General features: G+C 43.0%; 1 protein-coding gene across 1 annotated transcript in view; it reads left to right on the top strand.

Moving 5' to 3' along the window:
• Positions 1-1,989, top strand: part of LOC136469525 (uncharacterized) — a 13,166-nt gene extending 11,177 nt beyond the window's left edge. Inside the window, exons 5-6 of the mRNA XM_066467688.1 lie at positions 7-1,165; positions 1,423-1,989. Of these exons, the coding sequence (XP_066323785.1) occupies positions 7-1,165; positions 1,423-1,887 (1,624 nt within the window). The 3' untranslated portion in view covers positions 1,888-1,989. The remainder of the gene's footprint in view (positions 1-6; positions 1,166-1,422) is intronic.
• The last annotated feature ends 18,777 nt before the right edge of the window (positions 1,990-20,766 follow it).

Below are 20,766 nucleotides of genomic sequence, written 5' to 3'. Positions count from 1 at the left end.
CTCCAGGTCAAGTGATGAGATACGGCTAGTTGGTGTTCTTATTCTTGGCAACCTCCTGCATGAAAACAGGGAAACCAATTCCAGTCAAGAGCTCGGGACAAAAATCATCAGGTCCAAGAAGACATTGTCCACATTGATTTGCATGCTCGGATGGCAAGATACCAAGCTTAATGCTGCTAGGGTCATCGCCCACCTTGCTGACAGACTTACAATTGCAGAGATCCCAGGCATGTTGAAGTTGCTGTCTTCGCTCCTTGATGCTGGTAATGACCTACTAGCAGATCAAGAAACTTCAGTGCATATAGTTTCTAGTAATGGAGGAAATGCAGGTAGTCAATATACTGATGAACAGCTAGTGGGTGAGCATGCACAAGATAAACAAGGAGGTTGCTACTGGGTACACCGGTGTTGGAAGCGGATGAAAGACAAGTGGTCTGTTCTGGACGAGCTGCCCTTGACTCCTCAAGACTCACTCCCCATACTGGGCATGGTAATTCTGGAGAAGCTTGCTCATGATCCTGACAATTGTGTAGAAATTGCCAAATCGACATACCTCATTTCCAAGATTATAGGGCTCATAAGCTACTCAACCGGCTGTGAAAATAGCAACTATGAGCAGCAGCGTGCGGTGATATGTCCATCGCTGAATTTTGTGAGGAGGCTTGCAAGCACCAAAGAGAACATTGGGGTGGAAGTTCGGCAAGAGCTGTGCAACAGTTCCTTTTTACTGAACAACCTCGAATGTGTCTTGGAGGACAGCCGCAGCAGCCCTGAGCTAATGAAACTAGTGATTGATATCTTAAACAAGCTGGCCTTGGATGAGGATGCAAGGAAAGATATTGGGAGCTGCAAGGTGACTATTTGCAAACTCGTGCATGCATTTATTGGGAAGGATGGACCAACCAATGCTTACTACGACAGTGATCAGTCCCTGCGAATGGCTGCAGGGGAAGCACTGGCAAACCTTACAACAGAGAGTCCTGCAAATTGCTTGGTTATCTTGGAAGAAACAGGATATGAAATTATCAAGGATCTCAAGAACATGCTGTGTGAAGATGAGTACATATATGTTGCGGCAAGTCTATTGCAGAATATTTGTGCACAAGCCAAAGACAAACTGCGCCATCAAGATGCAAGCAACCACCTGTCATCTGCCTTCCCAATGGTGAGTCTCTCTATTGCTACTAAGATAAATAATTTTGGCATGTTGTTGTCATTGAGTTCGAAATTTGAAGTATATGGTATATATAGTACAACTTAGCACACTGAAGTTTAGTGGGTTAAAAAAATATGAGCGTTCATACATAAATTATGGTGGTTTGTCATATATTTCATTTCGTATTTTTTTTGTCCATTTTAATTAAAATGGTCATGAAATAGTCGTCATTACCTGAAGTTTTTATCACACCACCGTTGCTGCAGGTGATGGAAAATATGATGTCTGCGGTGGGAAAACACCTGGAGGTCCTAATCGGCCTCGTATCACAAATCTGTGACATGATCCCAGAATCATTTATCCATGATCAGCTACAGTTACGAGCCAACCAATCTGAGCTAGTTCAGAAGCTTGTTGGCACACTCAACTCCAATAGAAAACCAAATCCTGAATACCCAAGAATGAGAAGGGTCATAGTTGAGATGGCGATATCTATTGTGAAACTTTGTCCTTGCTATGCAACTATATTGAGAGAAGGGGGGATGATGGAAGCACTGTCCAAGGTAGAAATGACCCCGTCAAAAGTGGAAAAGCACAAGGTCTTCTATGGCAACATAGGTGTTGTTTTGGAGAGTGGCCCATCTCTGACTGCTTTAGTGTCCACGGCAAAAGGGTTAATTCATTCTGCAACTCCAACTATTGCACTTAACAAGACGATCATGCTTGATTAATCATCATGGTTGAATATTTATCGTGTTGTTAATATGCATGCATATTGTGTGTGTGTGTGTGTGTGTGCGCGTGCGTGCGTGCGTGTGTGTGTGTGTGTGTGTGTTGTGTCCTAGTACTTGTGCATTGTGTCTAGTGAGACCATGGATTTCTTAATCTTATCTCGTACTCCTGAATTCTTTTGTGGCTTTGTATTATCCGTAATATTAATTCACTCTTGAATATCATAAAACTGATGCATAATAAATCCCAGAGGACAGTCGACCTTTTTTGTGGTGATGAAGCGTGAGAATCCCTAGACTTTTGGTTTTAGAGATGAACCCGTATTTTCGACTCCTTAGTTTTGGATCGGAGCAAGAGATATAACTGATTATTAACTCCTGATCAATTCGGAAACACATGACATGATCCATTCTCGGAAAGAATGCCAGATGATCATGATCATTTCGCTATTGTGAGGGTCTATGGTCAGATGTTATATTGAAAGTGAAGGGTCGAGACTAGAGGTTGTCTATCATGGGGACAAGACTACTTGAGGAAGGTGCAGCCCAAGTAGTCAGGTGTATCAAGGCAAACCGTGAACGAAGGGTGAGCATGCGAGGAATCAAGGTTGTTCTTTTCTACAAAGCAAACATATAGATAGTTTTTTTTGTGATTTCATTTCTATTAATTTGAAGAGTGCATGCAGACTTTTTTATTCTTATCTTGTGATTAGCAGCAGTTTGTTCTACGTTTTTATGCTGGGATAAAATGACTGAAAAATACACAATTAATCCCTAATCTTGTAATGAATCATGAGGAGAGCATCTACCATTAGATATGCAGCAGAATTTAAAATCATACACACATTAGACACAATGATATATGTGGAAAACCTCAAGGTGAGGAGTAAAAACCACACTAACAAACGGTCCACTGCAAGCTTCTACTATAATCAATAAAGAATACAAGGAGTCTTCTCTAGAGCCTCTAGATGATTACACCAGCAGCAACACATTCCTGAAGTTACAAACTTAACATTAACTACACTTGTAACAAGAGGAACAATAGCAACTAAACAAATAAAGGAGTCACATATTCTATCCCCCTCGGTAATCGGTTCACATCTCATCTCACAAACTAAAGATCCACTGTGCATGAATTTTAGTTGACATGTAGCTCTACGAGTCCCCTAACTACTGATCAAATTTCAGGACACCGTTTCACCATCCAATCATATAACAAAACTGCTCTGTCCTAAAAATGCAGTGACCCGAACTGACAAACCCCTCACAAATCTGGTGCTCTACTCAAACTAATCCTCAAGCCAACTTGACAGATCAAAGTACTCTAAGTGAGGAACTAGTGCATCGAGCTTGGTACCAATCCAATCACGTTTGAGCCTCTAATCACTGGCTTGAAGATGACCGATTCAGAACCATCAAATCTGGACCGATTTTCCCTTCTTTCTCTCTTCTCACGTTGTGGTGTGTGTGGCCACGCGCAGGGGGGGGGGTTCACTTCCCTCTCACAGCAGCAGCAACTGAAGCAATGGATGCTAGGGTTTGTGATTTTTATTCCATCCAAGGATCGATCTCCACCGTTGATTGCACAAAAATCAATGACTCACAAGAACTGTACTGTGAGCTATATTTGGGCTGCTTTGTTAGGCTCAAACTCATCCTCCATGTGGAAGGATAGCCAACACTTTATACCATTTCTCTGTTGAAGGTTGGAGCCACCTGGTTTATTAGTTAGTTGAGACACAAACACATGGTGAGTGTTAGACATGACTTTTTTTTAAGTTCAATCAAGTGATTTACACATCACTATGGGACCATATTTTTGGAAAGCACGTGGAGCTCATGAAGTCATGAGCCCATCCGTCGACCACACAACACAGCCTGTAAGAGCCAATTTTTCGTTCAAGATCAAATTCATTTATTTTTTTCTGTTTTATTGTTTCTCAACATTTCTTATACATAAAATTTTTAAAGTATTTTCAGAGATAGTTCATTTAACGGTAATGCTAGGGCCAGGGCGTTTGTTTGTTCGGACGCTAACAAAATCTCTCTACTGTGCTCCGCCTCCACCGTGCCACGTGCCTTCCATACTCCACCTCCACAGCGCCGCTCGCCCGCCTTCCCCACTCCACCTCCACCGCACTGCCCACCTGCACAACAGCATCCGCTCGACGTGCCCGCTCTACCGCTCCACTGAGCCGGTGAGCCTCCACGACGGATGCTCCAGCAAGCAGGCGAGCGGGGGAGCTTCATGTGACGCCGCCCCGCCGGCGAGTTGCCCGTGCCGCTGCCGCACCGGTGAGCTCCATGCGCCGCTGTCGAGCTTCGCGACGACGAGCCTCCATTCGTCCAAGCAGTAAGGTGACATTGTGCTAAAAGCGTATGTTGCAAGTGTATGTTTCAAGTGTTTCAGATGTTTCATAGGTTTGTTGCAAGTGTTTTATATCGATGTTGCAAAATTAGATCAGGATGTTGCACATGTTGCAATGGCTACACACGTATGTTTCAAGTGTATGTTCCAAATGCTTTATCTGTTTCAGACGTATGTTGCAAGTGTTTCATTTAGATGTTGTAAAAGTAGATCTGGATGTGGCATATATATGCAAGTGTTTCAGGTGTTTTTATATGTATGTTGCAAGTGTTTCATTTGGATGTTGCATATGTTTGCAATGGCTACACACGTGTTTTCAAGCTTTGTCTGGTGTTTTGCAAGTGTTGCTGACGTATGTTGCAAGTGTTTTAGCTCTTTCGGATGTATATTGTAAGTGTTTCATCTGAATGTTGCAAAAGTAGATCGAGTGTTGCACATGTTGCAATAGGACCAACCTGCCGCAGCCATCTGCTACAGCTGTTAGGGCGCCTCCGAGCGGGCGCATACGTCCAGACGGGTGAAGCAGAGGGGGCACGAGCGTTCCCCATGTGGGTGCGCGAAACGGGGTACAGACGTGGGCGTCCGTCCGGACATCCAGGTGCTACCACTGTCGTTCATTTAAACCTGCAGCAGCCATTGGAAATGCAGTTTTTAGGGAGGTTGCATCGGGGCTGCTCTGCACTGGGCGCTCGGACCATAGCAACGCGCCAGCAAATTAATTTTCTTCAGGGATTGTTGATTCCATTAACACGGTAGTGGGTTAAATGTATTATAATGGGCTACTTCATGACATATACTTCACCATAAATCCGTAAAACTGATTAGAAACTGCTTGCTCATCACTCATGCATGCAGCCATGTAAGAATCCAAATTTACTTATAACACCACTCATGCAACATTTTTTGAAAGTTAAAAAATATTATATTCCAAATATTCCTTTTGCACCATTTTATTTCTTATAATAAATTCTTTAAAACAAGATCCCACTTAGGTATATAGATAAACTTTTATTAATGAACATTTTTTATATAAAGATGAAACATTTTTATTTTATCGAGCAGTTGCATTTGTTCTAGGTTTAGAAAACAATGTTCCGTTTTTAGAAGAAAGATGTTCTCAGTTTAGGAGAACAAAATTCTAGGTCTAAGAGAACAAATTATAGATCCTTGCGATTTGTATTTATAACATCTATCCTGAGAGTCCAAAAGGCACTGCCGTCTCGTCACACGTTCGTCGACTTCCATGAAGTTTGCTTGTGTCAATGTGGCGTTTGTCACTCATAATCGCCTTTTATCTGCTCCCTCCTACTCTATGTGAGACCGGCCTCACCCAGGCGAGACGTCCCAGGTGGAGATATGGTGCCAGTTCTGTGTAAGCTAGGACGATGGCTTCGAAGTCCGAATGAACGATGAAAAATTGGGAGAGGCAGCAGCTGTAGTTGATTTGATTTTCTTGTTGGGTGGAGACGAGAAACAGAGAGAAGAGAACATGGAGAAAGAAAGCCGTTGCTGAAAATGCGTGGGGTCTTTTGTGAAAAAAAGAAACGCTTCAATTGAAGGTTTCTTATGTCCCGCGTTTTTACTCTGGACCGGTATGTGATTCGGCCATTATGACTCTCGCTCATGGTTAGAACAACTCATCCAAAACGTACGGTGCAACGTACGGGCCGGGTACGTTTGCTAGTTTTAATCTAACGCACGATATAAAACTGATAGATGGGCCCAAGTCACGAGGACTTTACACAATATGCCGACCCAACGCCTACTATCGGTTTTTTTTTATGAAAAAAGAATTCCACCCGCCCAAGTTACCATATTAGGCCCATTTTGGAAATTCAAATCACCTTAGAATCCATGACTTTTTTTAGGATGAAAAATTCATGGGAATATCCATTTGAATAATAACATATTTAGTTATTATTTATATCGAGGGTTTTCATCTACTATGTCTTTCCCTTGCTTCCAAATTAGGACAGGGAGATGCGCGGGGATACAGCGCTGGCATATGATCTTTTCCTTCCCAGCGTCGGCATATGATCTTTTCCTTCCCATCCTGGCGACCCCATCTTGTTTTTTTTTTTCTTCCCCCGTCCATGCGTGCGTAACTAGCTAGGGCAGCCGCCGGCCGCCGCCGTCCTACGCCCAAGTGCCCTGCAGGTCTTCGTCGGGCGCTTTGCCGGTGATGAGAGCCCGGCCACCCCATCAGGTATGCGCCCCTTCTTTTACCTTCCTGCTGTGCAAAGCTGAACACCAGAACCAGCTAACTTAAGCTATTTGGTTATCTGTATTCGGGTCTGATCTAATCACAAGCGTATATACATATCATGCCTATTGATTTGTTTTTTTATCGAGTGAACATGCGTGTGCTGGTCATCGGCACTGCCATCTCGTCAACGCCTGCGAGCATCTAAGGCCAGCCGGACGTATGCATGTCTGCTGTGCGCGCATGACTAACTATTAAAATGAACATATATTTCTATTAATAAATTGTAGAGGAAAGCAACTTGAACACTGAAAATTAGGAACAACATGAACGCAGACGACAACGTGCTAAGGAGAAATATGCTGCATTGCCTGATAAGAAGGAGGCAACTCGGGCTAGAAGTTGTGAATGTCAACATAATTGTTGGACTCAGTATGAAGGCCGAGGCTTGTTTCAGGTACAATTAGAATCATTTACGTATTTTTTCTTGTTTTGTGTTGGACCTACTTTTACGTATTTTTTCTTGTTTTGTGTTGAACTCACTGGTCATTATGTTTCAGTTACAGACGACCATGACAAACTCTTTGATCTCATGAGTTGCACTGTCAGTCGGAAGTAGTATGCTCACCATGAAAAATACAAGGCTGAGGCTTGTTTAAGGTACAATCAGATTCATCTACATATTTCCTTGTTTTGTGTTGGACTCACTGGTCATTATGTTTCGGTTACTAACGACCATGGTAGACTCTTTGATCTCATGAGTTGCACTGTTATTCTGAAGTGGTATGCTCACCATATGGAAAATCTAATCTCCATGGTTTTTTTTTGGAAAAATGTGTGTCCTTTTTTATAAACTCCATAGCTCATTTATGTGTTACTACGTACTTATGGAAATCCATCTGCACAATACCAATAGTTTATTAATTTTAACTGAAATCCAGACATAATAGTTTGGTTTTTTTTTGTTATATTGTTGTAGCATATGCAAGTTCAACCATGGGTATAAATGATAAATTAGTCATGCTCATGCATGTTCACACTCGCACCTTGTTATTTTGATTGTCTAGAGGAATATAATAGAGATGATAATGTGGATGCCATTAAACTGCAGAATACTTGTAGATTCATCATCATTAAATTAAAGATTCATCTAGCCTAACATTATTAACCACTAGTTTGGGGTAACATGTAAAAATATGATTGGATACAACCAGTTGTCCATCATACTACTACATTTCATTTTTAGTAGATATTGATTAAGCTTTTTGCTCTGCTACCCTTAATTTCTATCAGCATGGATTTAGAATAGATATGAAATAAATTAGCAAGGAGAGTAAGAGATCTGAGTAACCAACAATCTAAAGAGACCGCCATTGAGCTGCACCTTCTCAGGTAGAACTCATGAACCCAAGGAGTTCAATGCCCATGCGAGTAAAGCTTAAATTTTATATTGTTTGTGAAGATAAGTTTTGTATTGACTGAAATTTTTCATTCTTATTTGTTACTACGTAACAGTAAAAAGGAAATGGAAGAATCAATTTCCATAAGAAGACATTAATTTTGTCACACCCAATTTTAAGGATAAAATTAAATGCACTAACTCATGTGTGCCCAGGGATCAATCACACACACAAGCTGACAAATTACAAAAAGTATCATCACGGTGTCTCTTACATCAAGAACCATAATATAACTTAGTCTTACATCACACAGCGGAATATAAAAAGATAACTCTCTCGTGGGACTTCATCACAGGGAAGGTCAACTGGTTGACCACAAGCCTAATAATCCTCAGAAAATTTCTCATACCCGTTGTCATCTGTTACCCATCCGGGATTTTTATCCAAATAAAGAAAATAAACAAACGTAAGTACTTCTCGTACTTAACAAGATAACATGGGGTTATGTAGCTCAAAAAGGACGACACTGGTTTACTGCAGTTAGCACTTGTAGTAAGTCAGGATTTTATTACCAATTATTATCAAGTTATGCTTAAGCTCCCATTTAAACCCACATAATCAGATATCAGAATTATTTGCATCATACTATCATTGTAAACCATCATAAATGAACCATAATGAGTATCCAATTATTCTGTGAGTTTTCCGAGCCGCTCGTGACCGTGAGCACGGCTATTATAATAGTTTGTTACCCTCTGTAGAGGTGGTGCACATTCACCGCGAGTCGTGATTCCCATATGCCCGGGTTAATTACTCCCATGTCACTGCCTAAGTGAGCGGGCAGGGTACACTATGAAGCCATTTCATAGGTTTCTCTAATAAGTTAGGGCCGCTAGGTTTCCTCGGCAAGTAGATGTAGGAACCCTCCTTTCCTATGGCACATATCCATCGCCGCTATACACATAGGAACAGAGGCAGCCCTATACCCAACGTGGTAAGCCCCTTTTGCACTATAAAGGTAACCTCTAATAAGCTAGAAAATGTCCTATTACAAAGCTAAAGTCAGAGCCATATGACTCCCACGGTTGCACTGTTAGTCCCAGCTTTTGCCGACAGATAAGTCCTTATGGAGGGTTGGGAGCAACATGGTCAAAAGTCATTTGCACATTCGCCCTATGGATCAGTTGTTACAAATCACGTTATACTTTTAGTTCCATAGAACCGTTAACCATCGTATAGATCATATTTAGTTAGAGCACTAGCAGTCTACCCATATGCAATTAACCCATAGGAGTCAAGGGAACAAGTCATCAAATGACTAAAATGTCCTTATGATTATCAAAATTAGACATATGCACATGAGTAAATGAATAAAGTGAATAGGACATTAAGGTAGGCCCATGCTATACTTGCCTTGGTTCACAAACTTTTGCTGGTCCTACTGGTCGTCGAAGAACTCTTGGTCTTCAACGTTCTCCTCACCGTCTAAACGCGACCAACACGGCAACATACAACATTCCAAAGGCATTCATGCAAAGCAAACATTCCTATAATTAGAACAGTACGCCAACAGTATAGAAAACAAGCTAAAATGTTTATGAAAATAATCTACGTCTCGCTACGATCACGTCAACGCGAAGTTCACGAAAAACGGAGCTAAAATGCGAAAGTTATGATTTAAACGGGATTTCCTATAGCAATATATTTAATTAAATCTAACCATGAAATTTAAAAGTTACAAACTTGATTAACAGTGGCACTAACGCGTAGATTATGAAATTATGAAGCTAACGCAATTAGAACGGGTTAATTCGGAGCTAAAATGACGATTTTATAAGCAAAACAGTACAAATGGTATTTCTGTAAATACTGCAAACGTATTTTAGACTAAAACAGTGAACTTTACGCTTTCAAAATGAGAAAGCGTACTCGGGGAAATGCGCTAAGGACGGCGGGTTCTATTACGCGAAATCAGGGGGGCTCTTTAGCAATTTGACCCACGAAGGGGTATCGGCCAACGGTGGCCGTCAGATTTGAAATGAATGGCCAGAAATATATCTAGGGGAGAGAGAAGAAGGTGCCAGCGCCGGAACAGTGCGGCCGGCGGCAAGGCGCCATCACCAGCGGTGTGGAGGTCGTTGGAGCACGCGGTACAGGGCTAGGGTCCACGGTTTTCACAACCGAGGGCACCGGGGAGTTGCGGGGGTGAAGGGGGACTTGGCCAGGCCTATTCGGAGGCCGGAGGACACGGCCGGCGGGGTGGTCGCCATGGCCGGCGATGTGGAGGTCGTCGGCGCACGCGGCTAGGGCACTAGAAGACATGAAATGGGAAACAAACAGCATGGGGAGAGAGAGGGGATCACGGTGAAGCTCACATCGGGGAGAACGGAGTCGACGGTGGCTCGGAGACGACGGTTCGCGTGGAGGCGGGCGGCGGACCTCGGCGTCATGGTTGTTGTGGCTTCCGAGCATAACGAGCACGAAGGAGGGAGCGAGGGTAGCAGGGGGGCGCGCGGGGGGTCTCAGCTTCGTTATAAAGAGGCCAGGGAGCGGTCAACGCGCCCACGTCATGAGTGGAGCGCGGGGTGGTTGCGGCTTGACCACCGCTGCGGTTGCGGGACGCGCGGGAGGAAGGTGGGGGGAGGAGCTGATAGACGGGGTCGGGTGGTCAGCGGGGAGAAGGAAGGGGGAGGCGCGACGGTTGCTCGTGGTTGCTGGGCTAGCGCAGAGCTAGGCCAGCGCGGAGCTGGGCCGACGCGGAGCTAGGCCGGCATGGTCCGCAAGAGAGGAGGCCGAGTTGGGCTGGCGGGGAAATGGCCATGCGGGCCGAAAACAGAGAAGGGGGAAGAGAAATAATAAATCTCCTTTTCTATTTCCTAAAACATATTTTCAAAACCAATTCCAATTCAAATTTCAATTCTCCTTGAAATTTTTGATCAATACTAAACATTCACAAAATAATATGCAGCGACATGAATGCACATACATGTTACTATTTTATGATAAATTTTAAATTCATGAGAAATTTATTTATTTCTACATTTCATGAGCACAAAATACAGAATTAAATCATTTTAAACCTATTTTCCAAAATAGGCAAAATTTTAGGGTGTTATAATTCTACCCCCCTTAAGATGAATCTCGTCCTCAAGATTCAGGTGATTGCTTACTCAAACAGTTGGGGATAAGACTTTCTCAGATCCTCTTCTCTTTTCTATGTAGCCTCATCCTCTGTATATCGATTCCACCGCACCTTGCACATCTTTATAGTTCGGCTTCTTGTAACTCTTTCGGCAGTTTCCAAGATCTTTATTGGATACTCTTCATATGTAAGATCTTCCTTAACAGCAAGTTCTTCCAAAGAAATCTGCTCTTCTAGTACCCTCAAACACTTTTTCAATTGAGAAACATGGAACACATCATGCACACCTAACAAACTCTCAGGTAGGTGCAACTGATAGGCTACTTCTCCATGTCTCTCTAGGATCTTAAAAGGTCCAATATACCTTGGTGCTAACTTTTCCTTCATATTGAATCTTTTCACACTTCTCATTGGTGACACCTTCAAGTACACATAATCACCAACTTTGAAAGTCAGCTCTCTTCTGCGAGTATCAGCGTAACTCTTCTATCGGGACTAAGCCACTCTCAAATTGTCTCTAATTATTCTCACTTGTTCTTCCGTGTCTCTAAGGATATCGGGTCCAAACACTTGAGTTTCACCAGTCTGATTCTAGAACAAAGGCGTTCTACATTTACGTCCATACAGCACCTCGAAAGGTGCCATCTTGAGACTCTTCTGGTAACTATTGTTGTACGAGAACTCTGCGTATGGCAGACTCTTATCCCAACTATCACCATACTATAGTGCACAAGCTCTCAACATATCTTCCAAAATATGGTTGATCCTTTTAGTCTGTCCATCTGTTTGCGGGTGGTAAGCAGAACTGAAATTCAAATTTTTGTCCCCAAAGATCTATGTACTTTATGCTAGAACTGCGATGTAAACTGAGTGCCTCTATCCGACACAATCTTCTTGGGAACACCATGTAAACACACTATTCTTTCTATGTACAACTCTGCTAACCTTGCACCCATATAGGTAGTCTTGACTGGTAAAAAGTGAGCAACCTTGGTGAGTCGATCCATTATTACCCATATTGAATCATAACCTCTTTGAGTGTGGGGCAAACCTACGATAAAATCCATACCAGCTTCTTCCCATTTTCATTCAGGGGTCTTCATTGGTTGTAGCAACTCTGCAGGTCTTTGATGCTCAGCTTTCACTCTTTGATAAGTATCACACAAAGCCACATACTCCGCCACATCTCTCTTCAAACCATACCACCAATACTTCTCCTTGAGATCCAAATACATCTTGGTACTTTCGGGATGTATAGAATAAGAAGACTCATGGGCCTCTTGCAGAATTGCATCACGAATAGCCTTCACTTCTGGTACACATATCCTTTTCCCGAACCAAAGAGTACCATTCTCATCCATCCTGAATCCTGGTGCTTTTCCAAGCACGACATTCTCCGCTATCTCTTTTAGTTTTTCATCCTCCAATTGACCTTTGCGTATCTCTTGCTCTAATGTAGGCTCTATCACCAATTCCATTGCATTAGTGACAAAACTCAAGTTGAGATGCTCCATTTCAGCACACAACTCTGCTAACATAATTGTCGTCCCAAGTCCATTAACATAGCTCTTCCTGCTAAGTGCATCAGCTACAACATTTGCTTTTCCCAGATGATAATACACTTCCAAGTCATAGTCTTTGATTAATTCTAACCAACGACGTTGTCTCAGATTCAGATTTGATTGGGTAAAGATATACTTCAAACTCTTGTGATCTGTATAGATATCACTCTTATGCCCAATTAGATAATGTTTCCAGATCTTCAAAGCATGAACCACAGCTGTCAATTCCAAGTCATGAGTAGGGTAATTCAACCCATGCTTCCTCAGTTGTCTAGATGCATATGCCACCACTCTTCCTTCTTGCATAAGCACACATCCAAGGCCCAAACAGGTGCATCACAATATATAGAGAAGTTCTTGCTTAAATCTGGCAAAATCAATACTGGAACTGTAGTCAATCTCTTCTTTAGCTCTTCAAAGTTTGCCTGGCATTTATCCGACCATACATACTTGGCATTCTTTTTCAATAGAGCTATCATAGGCTTGGCTAGCTTGGAAAAACCTTCAATGAACCTTCTGTAGTATCTAGCCAATCCCAAAAAGCTACGAATCTCACTTACAGTGGTTGGTGGTTTCCAATTCAATACATCTTGCACTTTGCCTGGATCCACTGCTATTCCCCCATTAGAGACAATATGACCTAGAAAAGAGACTTCCTTCAACCAAAACTCACACTTGCTCCGCTTAGCGTACAACTTATGTTCTCTAAGCTTTTGCAAGACCATCCTTATATGTTCAGCATGTTCTTCTTTAGTCTTGGAGAATATCAGTATGTCATCTATGAATACCACCATAAATTTATCCAGAAACTCCATGAACACCTTATTCATTAGATACATGAAGTATGCAGGTGCATTGGTCAAACCAAAAGACATAACGGTATACTCATACAATCTATACCGTGTAGTGAATGTTGTCTTGGGTATGTCTGAGTTTTGAATCTTTAGCTGATGGTACCCTGAGCGGAGATCAATCTTGGAGAACGCATGGGCTCCTCTCAACTGATCAAACAAATCATCAATCCTAGGCAAAGGGTATTTATTCTTGATTGTAACCTCATTAAGTGAACGGTAATCCACACACATCTGTTGACTACCATCCTTTTTATCCACAAAGATCATAGGTGCCCCCCATGGGGAAGAACTGGGGCATATGAAACCTTTTTCTTGCAACCCTTTTAGTTGTTTCTTAAGCTCTTCTAATTCATTAACCCCCATTCTATATGGACGTTTAGCTATTGGTGCAGTTCTAGGTAATAATTCAATAATGAATTCAATGTCTCGGTCAGGTGGCATACCTAGCAAGTCATCGGGGAAGACATTCGGAACTCCTCCATGACACGATCTTGTTCATTGGCATCACCATCTAGCTGGTTCACTGTGGCTGTAGGCTGAGCTTGCACTACCACTTCTACACAGATTCTATCTCCATTGAGTGATGTCACTACCACAGATTTCTCCTGACATTGAATCACTACCTGGTGTTGTTTCATCCAATCTATTCCTAGAATAAGATCAATTCCCACTGTTCTCAACACAATTGGTTTCAATTTGAAGTCTACCCCCCTTAAAGAAATGCTAGTTGAGGGACTCCAATATGAAGCAGGCATACTACCTCCTGGTGAATTTACTAGTATGGGTTTTTTCATGGCACACAAAGGTATGCTATGCATTCTAACAAAAGCTTAGGAAATAAAAGAATGCGAAGCACCAGAATCAAAAGGTACTGTAACAGAGATAGAGTTGACGCTGAACGTACCCAATATGACCTCTGGCGTCTCCTGAGCTGTATCAGATGACACATAGTTCACCTTCACAGTGTGAGGTGGTCGGGCGTTGAACTTCTGATTTCCAGTCTGGTTCTGAGGTGCCTGTTGGTTCTGCTTCTTAGGACACTGATGAGCATAGTGACCTACTTCTCCACAGTGGTAGCATGCATTGGGGTTATTGGGTGCACCACTCTTCACAGGAGCATTGTTGGATGGTCCCTAGCGTGCTGTCGGATTGCTAGTCTGTTGTGGGGGATGCTGATTACCATACTGTTGCTGGTACTGAGAGCGTTGCTGGAACTGATTACATTGAGGATACTGACCATGGTTTCTCTGGTTAGATGGTCCTTGATTCCTTTGTTGAAAACCCTACTATGGATATGCACGCGGGCGGGTGTTACTTCTAGAAGCTTGCCCTTGAAGCCTCCTCTTCTTGGCTTCCATCTCTTTGCGCTTATCATCGACCACAATAGCGCGGTTCACTAATGACTGAAAGTTAGGGTAGGTGTTGGACATCAGTTGAAGCTGCAGTCCATCATAGAGTCCCTTGAGGAAACGGTGTTGCTTATCCTTATCCTCAGCTACATCATTTGGAGCATAGCGTGACAGTTGAGCAAACTTATCACGATACTCCACCACAATCATAGATCCTTGCTTGAGGGACCTGAATTCCTCCTGCTTTAATTCCACGAGTCCATCAGGGATATGATAAGACCAGAAATTGTCCTTGAATTCCTACCAGGTGATAGCAGGAGCATTGTTGGGACATCCATACTGGAAAGAATCCCACCAATCCTGAGCTGCTCCTTGGAGTTGACCAGAAGCATACAACACCTTCTCTAGATCGTTGCATTGTGCTATGTTAAGTTGCTTCTCTACAGCACGCAACCAATCATCTGCCTCCATAGGGTCTGAGGCATGAGTGAACACCGGTGGATGACCCTTCATAAACTCTCCACGCTTATCTCTAACCTGAATAGGCGGTGGTCCTCTTGTAGGTTCATTGTCCAAGCGCTGCATCATAGCTTGCATCAACTGCGCTTGCATTCCCAATATTTGTTCCATGGTCACAGGTGGCGGTGGTGGTGGATTTATGAGAGCATCACATCCATGACCATGGCCTCTGCCTCTTCCTCCTCTTGCGGCCATCTGTTTTCCAACAAATGCGCAAAATTTAGAGATTTTCTAAATTATAGAGAGCTTACAAAAGATAAGAAACAGTGCTGAGAATTTTCTGGACAAGATTCAAATTTAGCAGTTCAGTAAAACTATTATAAATCGAGTTTAAGAGATCCAACAGAGGTGTACCAAGAACGGTTGGAAAGCTTAGGAGATCAGCTACAACTTTTATTTAGATCATTTTTACAGATTCTGACACACACATGTTCAAAAGTAGAGCTAAACCGAATCAGTTCTGGGTTCTTGACTGTGCAGGAACATCAACTTGTGACAGCTAGATCTCACAAACCTGAACAGCTTTTGATGTGATTCCAGAGACATTTGAAAAATACCAAAGTCTAGTTATCTCCACAAAAATTTTAGAATTTTTGACAGCCCAGATTTCGAGATACAAGATAAAGAACATAGGCTGCTCTAGAAATCAGCACAGTAGAGATAAAATAAAGCAAACCATCTGCATTAAGATTTCATATAATCTTAAGGTTCCAATCTAAGGAAGTTGTGGACATGCCCACAAACTTCCAGCAAACAACCAAACTCCAAATCAACCAAGTTCATAAATTAAAACATCTAATCATCCAAGTTCACAAGACCAAACAAGACTAAATATGAAACACGAACTAACGACGTGGTAATCTAAATCAAGGCACCTAACACCTATGGAGCGGTGTCAATCATGGTGAACGACCAGCGCTTCTTCTTGTAGATCGATGGCTGCCCAAATTGAGCACGTAGTTCATCAACTTGCTTCTGGAGGCGTCTTTCAGCCCTCTGTGATGCACGCAGTTCTCCCTTGACCTCTTCGTCCACCCCTTGCATGGCATGGACATGCTGCACCGTTGCTTCTAGAGTTGGGTCACTCTCTGGTGGAGCCAAGACCTGCCAAACACCCTCATAATCATTGCGAGGAAGGAACCTGAAACGATCCTCCTTCATGGCCTCAAAGCGATGACCATGGTAGTAGATGTAGGCGTCCTGTGCTACATCTTCCATGTCATCCAAGGCATGGGCCCTTCTAGCAGTGGCACGGTAGACAGTCTCCACCTCATGTCCATTCTTGATGTCGTTCTAAGCGGTGACCACCAGCTCTACCTTCCAGAAGGTGGCCTCCAATGGACGCTGGTACTCTGCACAGTGATAGCTGATGGAGGCATGCAGGTCGGGGTAGTAGTCGTCCAGCACATGGGTGAGGAGAGTGTGATAGTAGGCCATCTCCAAGGCTGGCTTGAAGTAGTACTTGCACTTCCAGCCTATCTCCTCATCCACCACAGGGACAGCTGGGGATGGTGCAGGTGTAGGTGAAGTAGTCGATGACTCCTCAGGTGTAGCTACAACAGGATAGACCGGTGCGACAGCTGGAGTAGGAGCAGGTGCAGGTGTCAGGGTAGCCATCTCCTCATCGTCGGAGATGATCATCATCTCCTTCTTCGCCTGTGGAGCACGTGGGGTGAACAAGGCACAATAGCCAGTAGTGCTGAGGTGGGCAGTCTTCAGGTTATGAGACATCTATAGATTTAAAGTGAGATAGAATTAGAATCAATAATTTTATATAATAGATTAAGGTATGAAAAGCATAAATGTTTGCATCCTACAGTCAACACAGCTCTGATACCAATTTATCACACCTAATTTTAAGGATAAAATTGAATGCACTAACTCATGTGTGCCCAGGGATCAATCACACACACAAGCTGACAAATTACAAAAAGTATCATCACGGTGTCTCTTACATCAAGAACCATAATATAACTTAGTCTTATATCACACAGCGGAATATAAAAAGATAACTCTCTCATGGGACTTCATCACAGAGAAGGTCAACTAGTTGACCACAAGCCTAATAATCCTCAGGAAATTCCTCATACCCGTTGTCATCTGTTACCCATCCGGGATTTTTATCCAAATAAAGAAAATAAACAAGCGTAAGTAGTTCCCGTATTTAACAAGATAACATGGGGTTATGTAGCTCAAAAAGGACAACAATGGTTTACTGCAGTTAGCACTTTTAGTAAGTCAGGATTTTATTACCAATTATTATCAAGTTATGCTTAAGCCCCCATTTAAACTCATATAATCAGATATTAGAATTATTTGCATCATACTATCATCGTAAACCATCATAAATGAACCATAATGAGTATCCAATTATTCTATGAGTTTTCTGGGCCGCTCGTGACCGTGAGCATGGCTGTTATAATAGTTTGTTACCCTCTGCAGAGGTGGTGCACATTCACCGCGAGTCGTGATTCCCATACGCCCGGGTTAATTACTCCCTTGTCACTGCCAAGGTGAGCGGGCAGGGTACACTATGAAGTCATTTCATAGGTTTCTCTAACAAGTTAGGGCCGCTAGGTTTTCTCGGCAGGCAGATGTAGGAACCCCCCTTTCCTATGGCACATATCCATCACGGCTATACACATAGGAACAGAGGCAGCCCTATACCCAACGTGGCAAGCCCCTTTTGTGTCATAAAGGTAACCTCTAACAAGCTAGAAAAGGTCCTATTACGGAGCTAAAGTCAGCTAAAGTCAGAGCCATAGGACTCTCACGGTTGCACTGTCAGTCCTAGCTTTTGCCGATAGATAAGTCCTTATGGAGGGCCGGGAGCAACATGATCAAAAGTCATTTGCACCTTCGCCCTATGGATCAGTTGTTACAAATCACGTTATACTTTTAGTTCCATAGAACCATTAACCATCATATAGATCATGTTTAGTTAGAGCACTAGTAGTCTACCCATATGCAATTAACCCATAGGAGTCAAGGGAACAAGTCATCAAATGACTAGAATGTCCTTATGGTTATCAAAATTAGACACATACACATGAGTAAATGATTAAAGTGAATAGGACATCAAGGTAGGCCCATGCTATACTTGCCTTGGTTCACAAACTCTTGCTGGTCCTGCTGGTCGTCGAAGAACTCTTGGTCTCCAACGTTCTCCTCACCGTCTGAACGTGACCAACACGGCAACATACAACATTCCAAAGGCATTCATGCAAAGCAAACATTCCTATAATTAGAACAGTACACCAACAGTATAGAAAACAAGATAAAATGTTTATGAAAATTATCTATGTCTCGCTACGATCACGTCAACGCGAAGTTCACAAAAAATGGAGCTAAAATGCAAAAGTTATAATTTAAACGGGATTTCCTATAGCAATATATTTAATTAAATCTAACCATGAAATTTAAAAGTTACAAACTTGATTAACAGTGGTACTAACGCGTAGATTATGAAATTATGAAGCTAATGCAATTGGAACGGGTTAATTCGGAGCTAAAACGACGATTTTATAAGCAAAACAGTACAAATGACATTTCTGTAAATACTGAAAACGTATTTTAGACTAAAACAGTGAACTTTACGCTTTCCAAACGAGAAAGCGTACTCAGGGAAATGCGCTAACGACGGTGGGTTCTATTACGCGAAATCAGGGGGGCTCTTTAGCAATTTGACCCACGAAGGGGTATCGGCCAACGGTGGCTGTCAGATTTGAAATGAACGGCCAGAAATAGATCTGGGGGAGAGAGAAGAAGGTGCCGGCGCCGGAACAGTGCGGCCGGTGGCAAGGCGCCATCACCGGCGGCGTGGAGGTCGCCGGAGTGCACGGTACAGGGGCTAGGGTCCACGGTTTTCACAACCGAGGGCACCAGGGAGTTGCGGGGGTGAAGGGGGACTCGGCCAGGCCTATTCGGAGGCCGAAGGACATGGCCGGCGGGGTGGTCGCCATGGCTGGCGATGCGGAGGTCGTCGGCGCACGCGGCTAGGGCGCTAGAAGACATGAAACGGGAAACAAACAACATGGGGAGAGAGAGGGGATCACGGTGAAGCTCACATCGGGGAGAACGGAGTCGACGGCGGCTCGGAGACGACGGTTCACGCGGAGGCGGGCGGCGGACCTCAGCGTCACGGTTGCTGTGGCTTCCGAGCACAGTGAGCGTGAAGGAGGGAGTGGGGGCAGCAGGGGGGCGCGCGGGGGATCTCAGCTTCGTTATAAAGAGGCCAGGGAGCGGGCGAGGTGCCCACGTCGCGAGTGGAGCGCGGGGCGGTTGTGGCTTGACTGCCGCTGCGGTTGCAGGATGCGCGGGAGGAAGGTGGGGGGAGGAGCTGACAAGCGGGGCTAGGTGGTCAGCGGGGAGAAGGAAGGGGGAGGCGCGGCGGTTGCTCGCGGGTGCTAGGCTGGTGCAGAGCTGGGCCGGCGCGGAGCTGGGCCGGCGCAGTCCGCAAGAGAGGAGGCCGAGTTGGGCTGGCGGGGAAATGGCCATGCGGGCCGAAAACAGAGAAGGGGGAAGAGAAATAATAAATCTCATTTTCTATTTCCTAAAACATATTTTCACAACCAATTCCAATTCAAATTTCAATTCTCCTTGAAATTTTTGATCAATACCAAACATTCACAAAATAATATGCAGCGACATGAATGCACATACATGTTACTATTTTATGATAAATTTTAAATTCATGAGAAATTTATTTATTTCTACATTTCATGAGCACAAAATACAGAATTAAATCATTTTAAACCTATTTTCCAAAAGAGGCAAAATTTTAGGGTGTTACAAATTTGCCTAATCTATGTTTAGGTAGATATATTAATTGTCGAACCTCTATTTAGGATGGCAATTCTATTTTTCTGGATAATCACTCAAAATTGATTGTGAATCCTATCCAACAAGAATACATGTTTTTGCAAGGAGAATAGGTTTGTTACAACCTTTCTCAAAATTAGTTAGTTAAATTGTTTTTTATTGATTACATTCAAACTCTATAAAATAATTTATGATGTCCGTGCCACACATGGATTACTACTAGTATATAATTAATTAATTATAATATTAAAGATGCAAAATTTCTCTCCTAAATTTTGGTCCGTCGCCTCATTCATCTATTCGAACTCCTTCGATTCTGTTTTTTATCTTTCTTTTTCTAACTCCGAATTATGTTCCCTTGTGCTCCTATTTTATTACCATGAGCTAGATTTTTGTATCTTTTTTTGACTTGTACATATTCTATTTACCATGAGCCGTATTATGCTCCCTCTTGCTCCTACTATGTTTACTGTTAGCTAGATTCTTCTTTGTTTTCTTTGGAGTCCTAAAAACCAATTATCTCCAAGTAAGCTAGCACCCTTCGACCTAAACCAGGACGTCGGTAAGTGCCACGGTTAGGGTAATTGACTTCAATGATCTCATCCTTTTCTCCATCCCGCTTTATAAATGTTGTTATGCACGCACTTTCAAGATAGAC

Source organism: Miscanthus floridulus, chromosome 8 (genome assembly GCF_019320115.1).
Source record: "Miscanthus floridulus cultivar M001 chromosome 8, ASM1932011v1, whole genome shotgun sequence".
Taxonomy (NCBI): Eukaryota; Viridiplantae; Streptophyta; class Magnoliopsida; order Poales; family Poaceae; genus Miscanthus; species Miscanthus floridulus.
The sequence above is the reverse complement of the archived record's forward strand: the minus strand, read 5'-3'. Positions and strand labels throughout refer to the sequence as shown.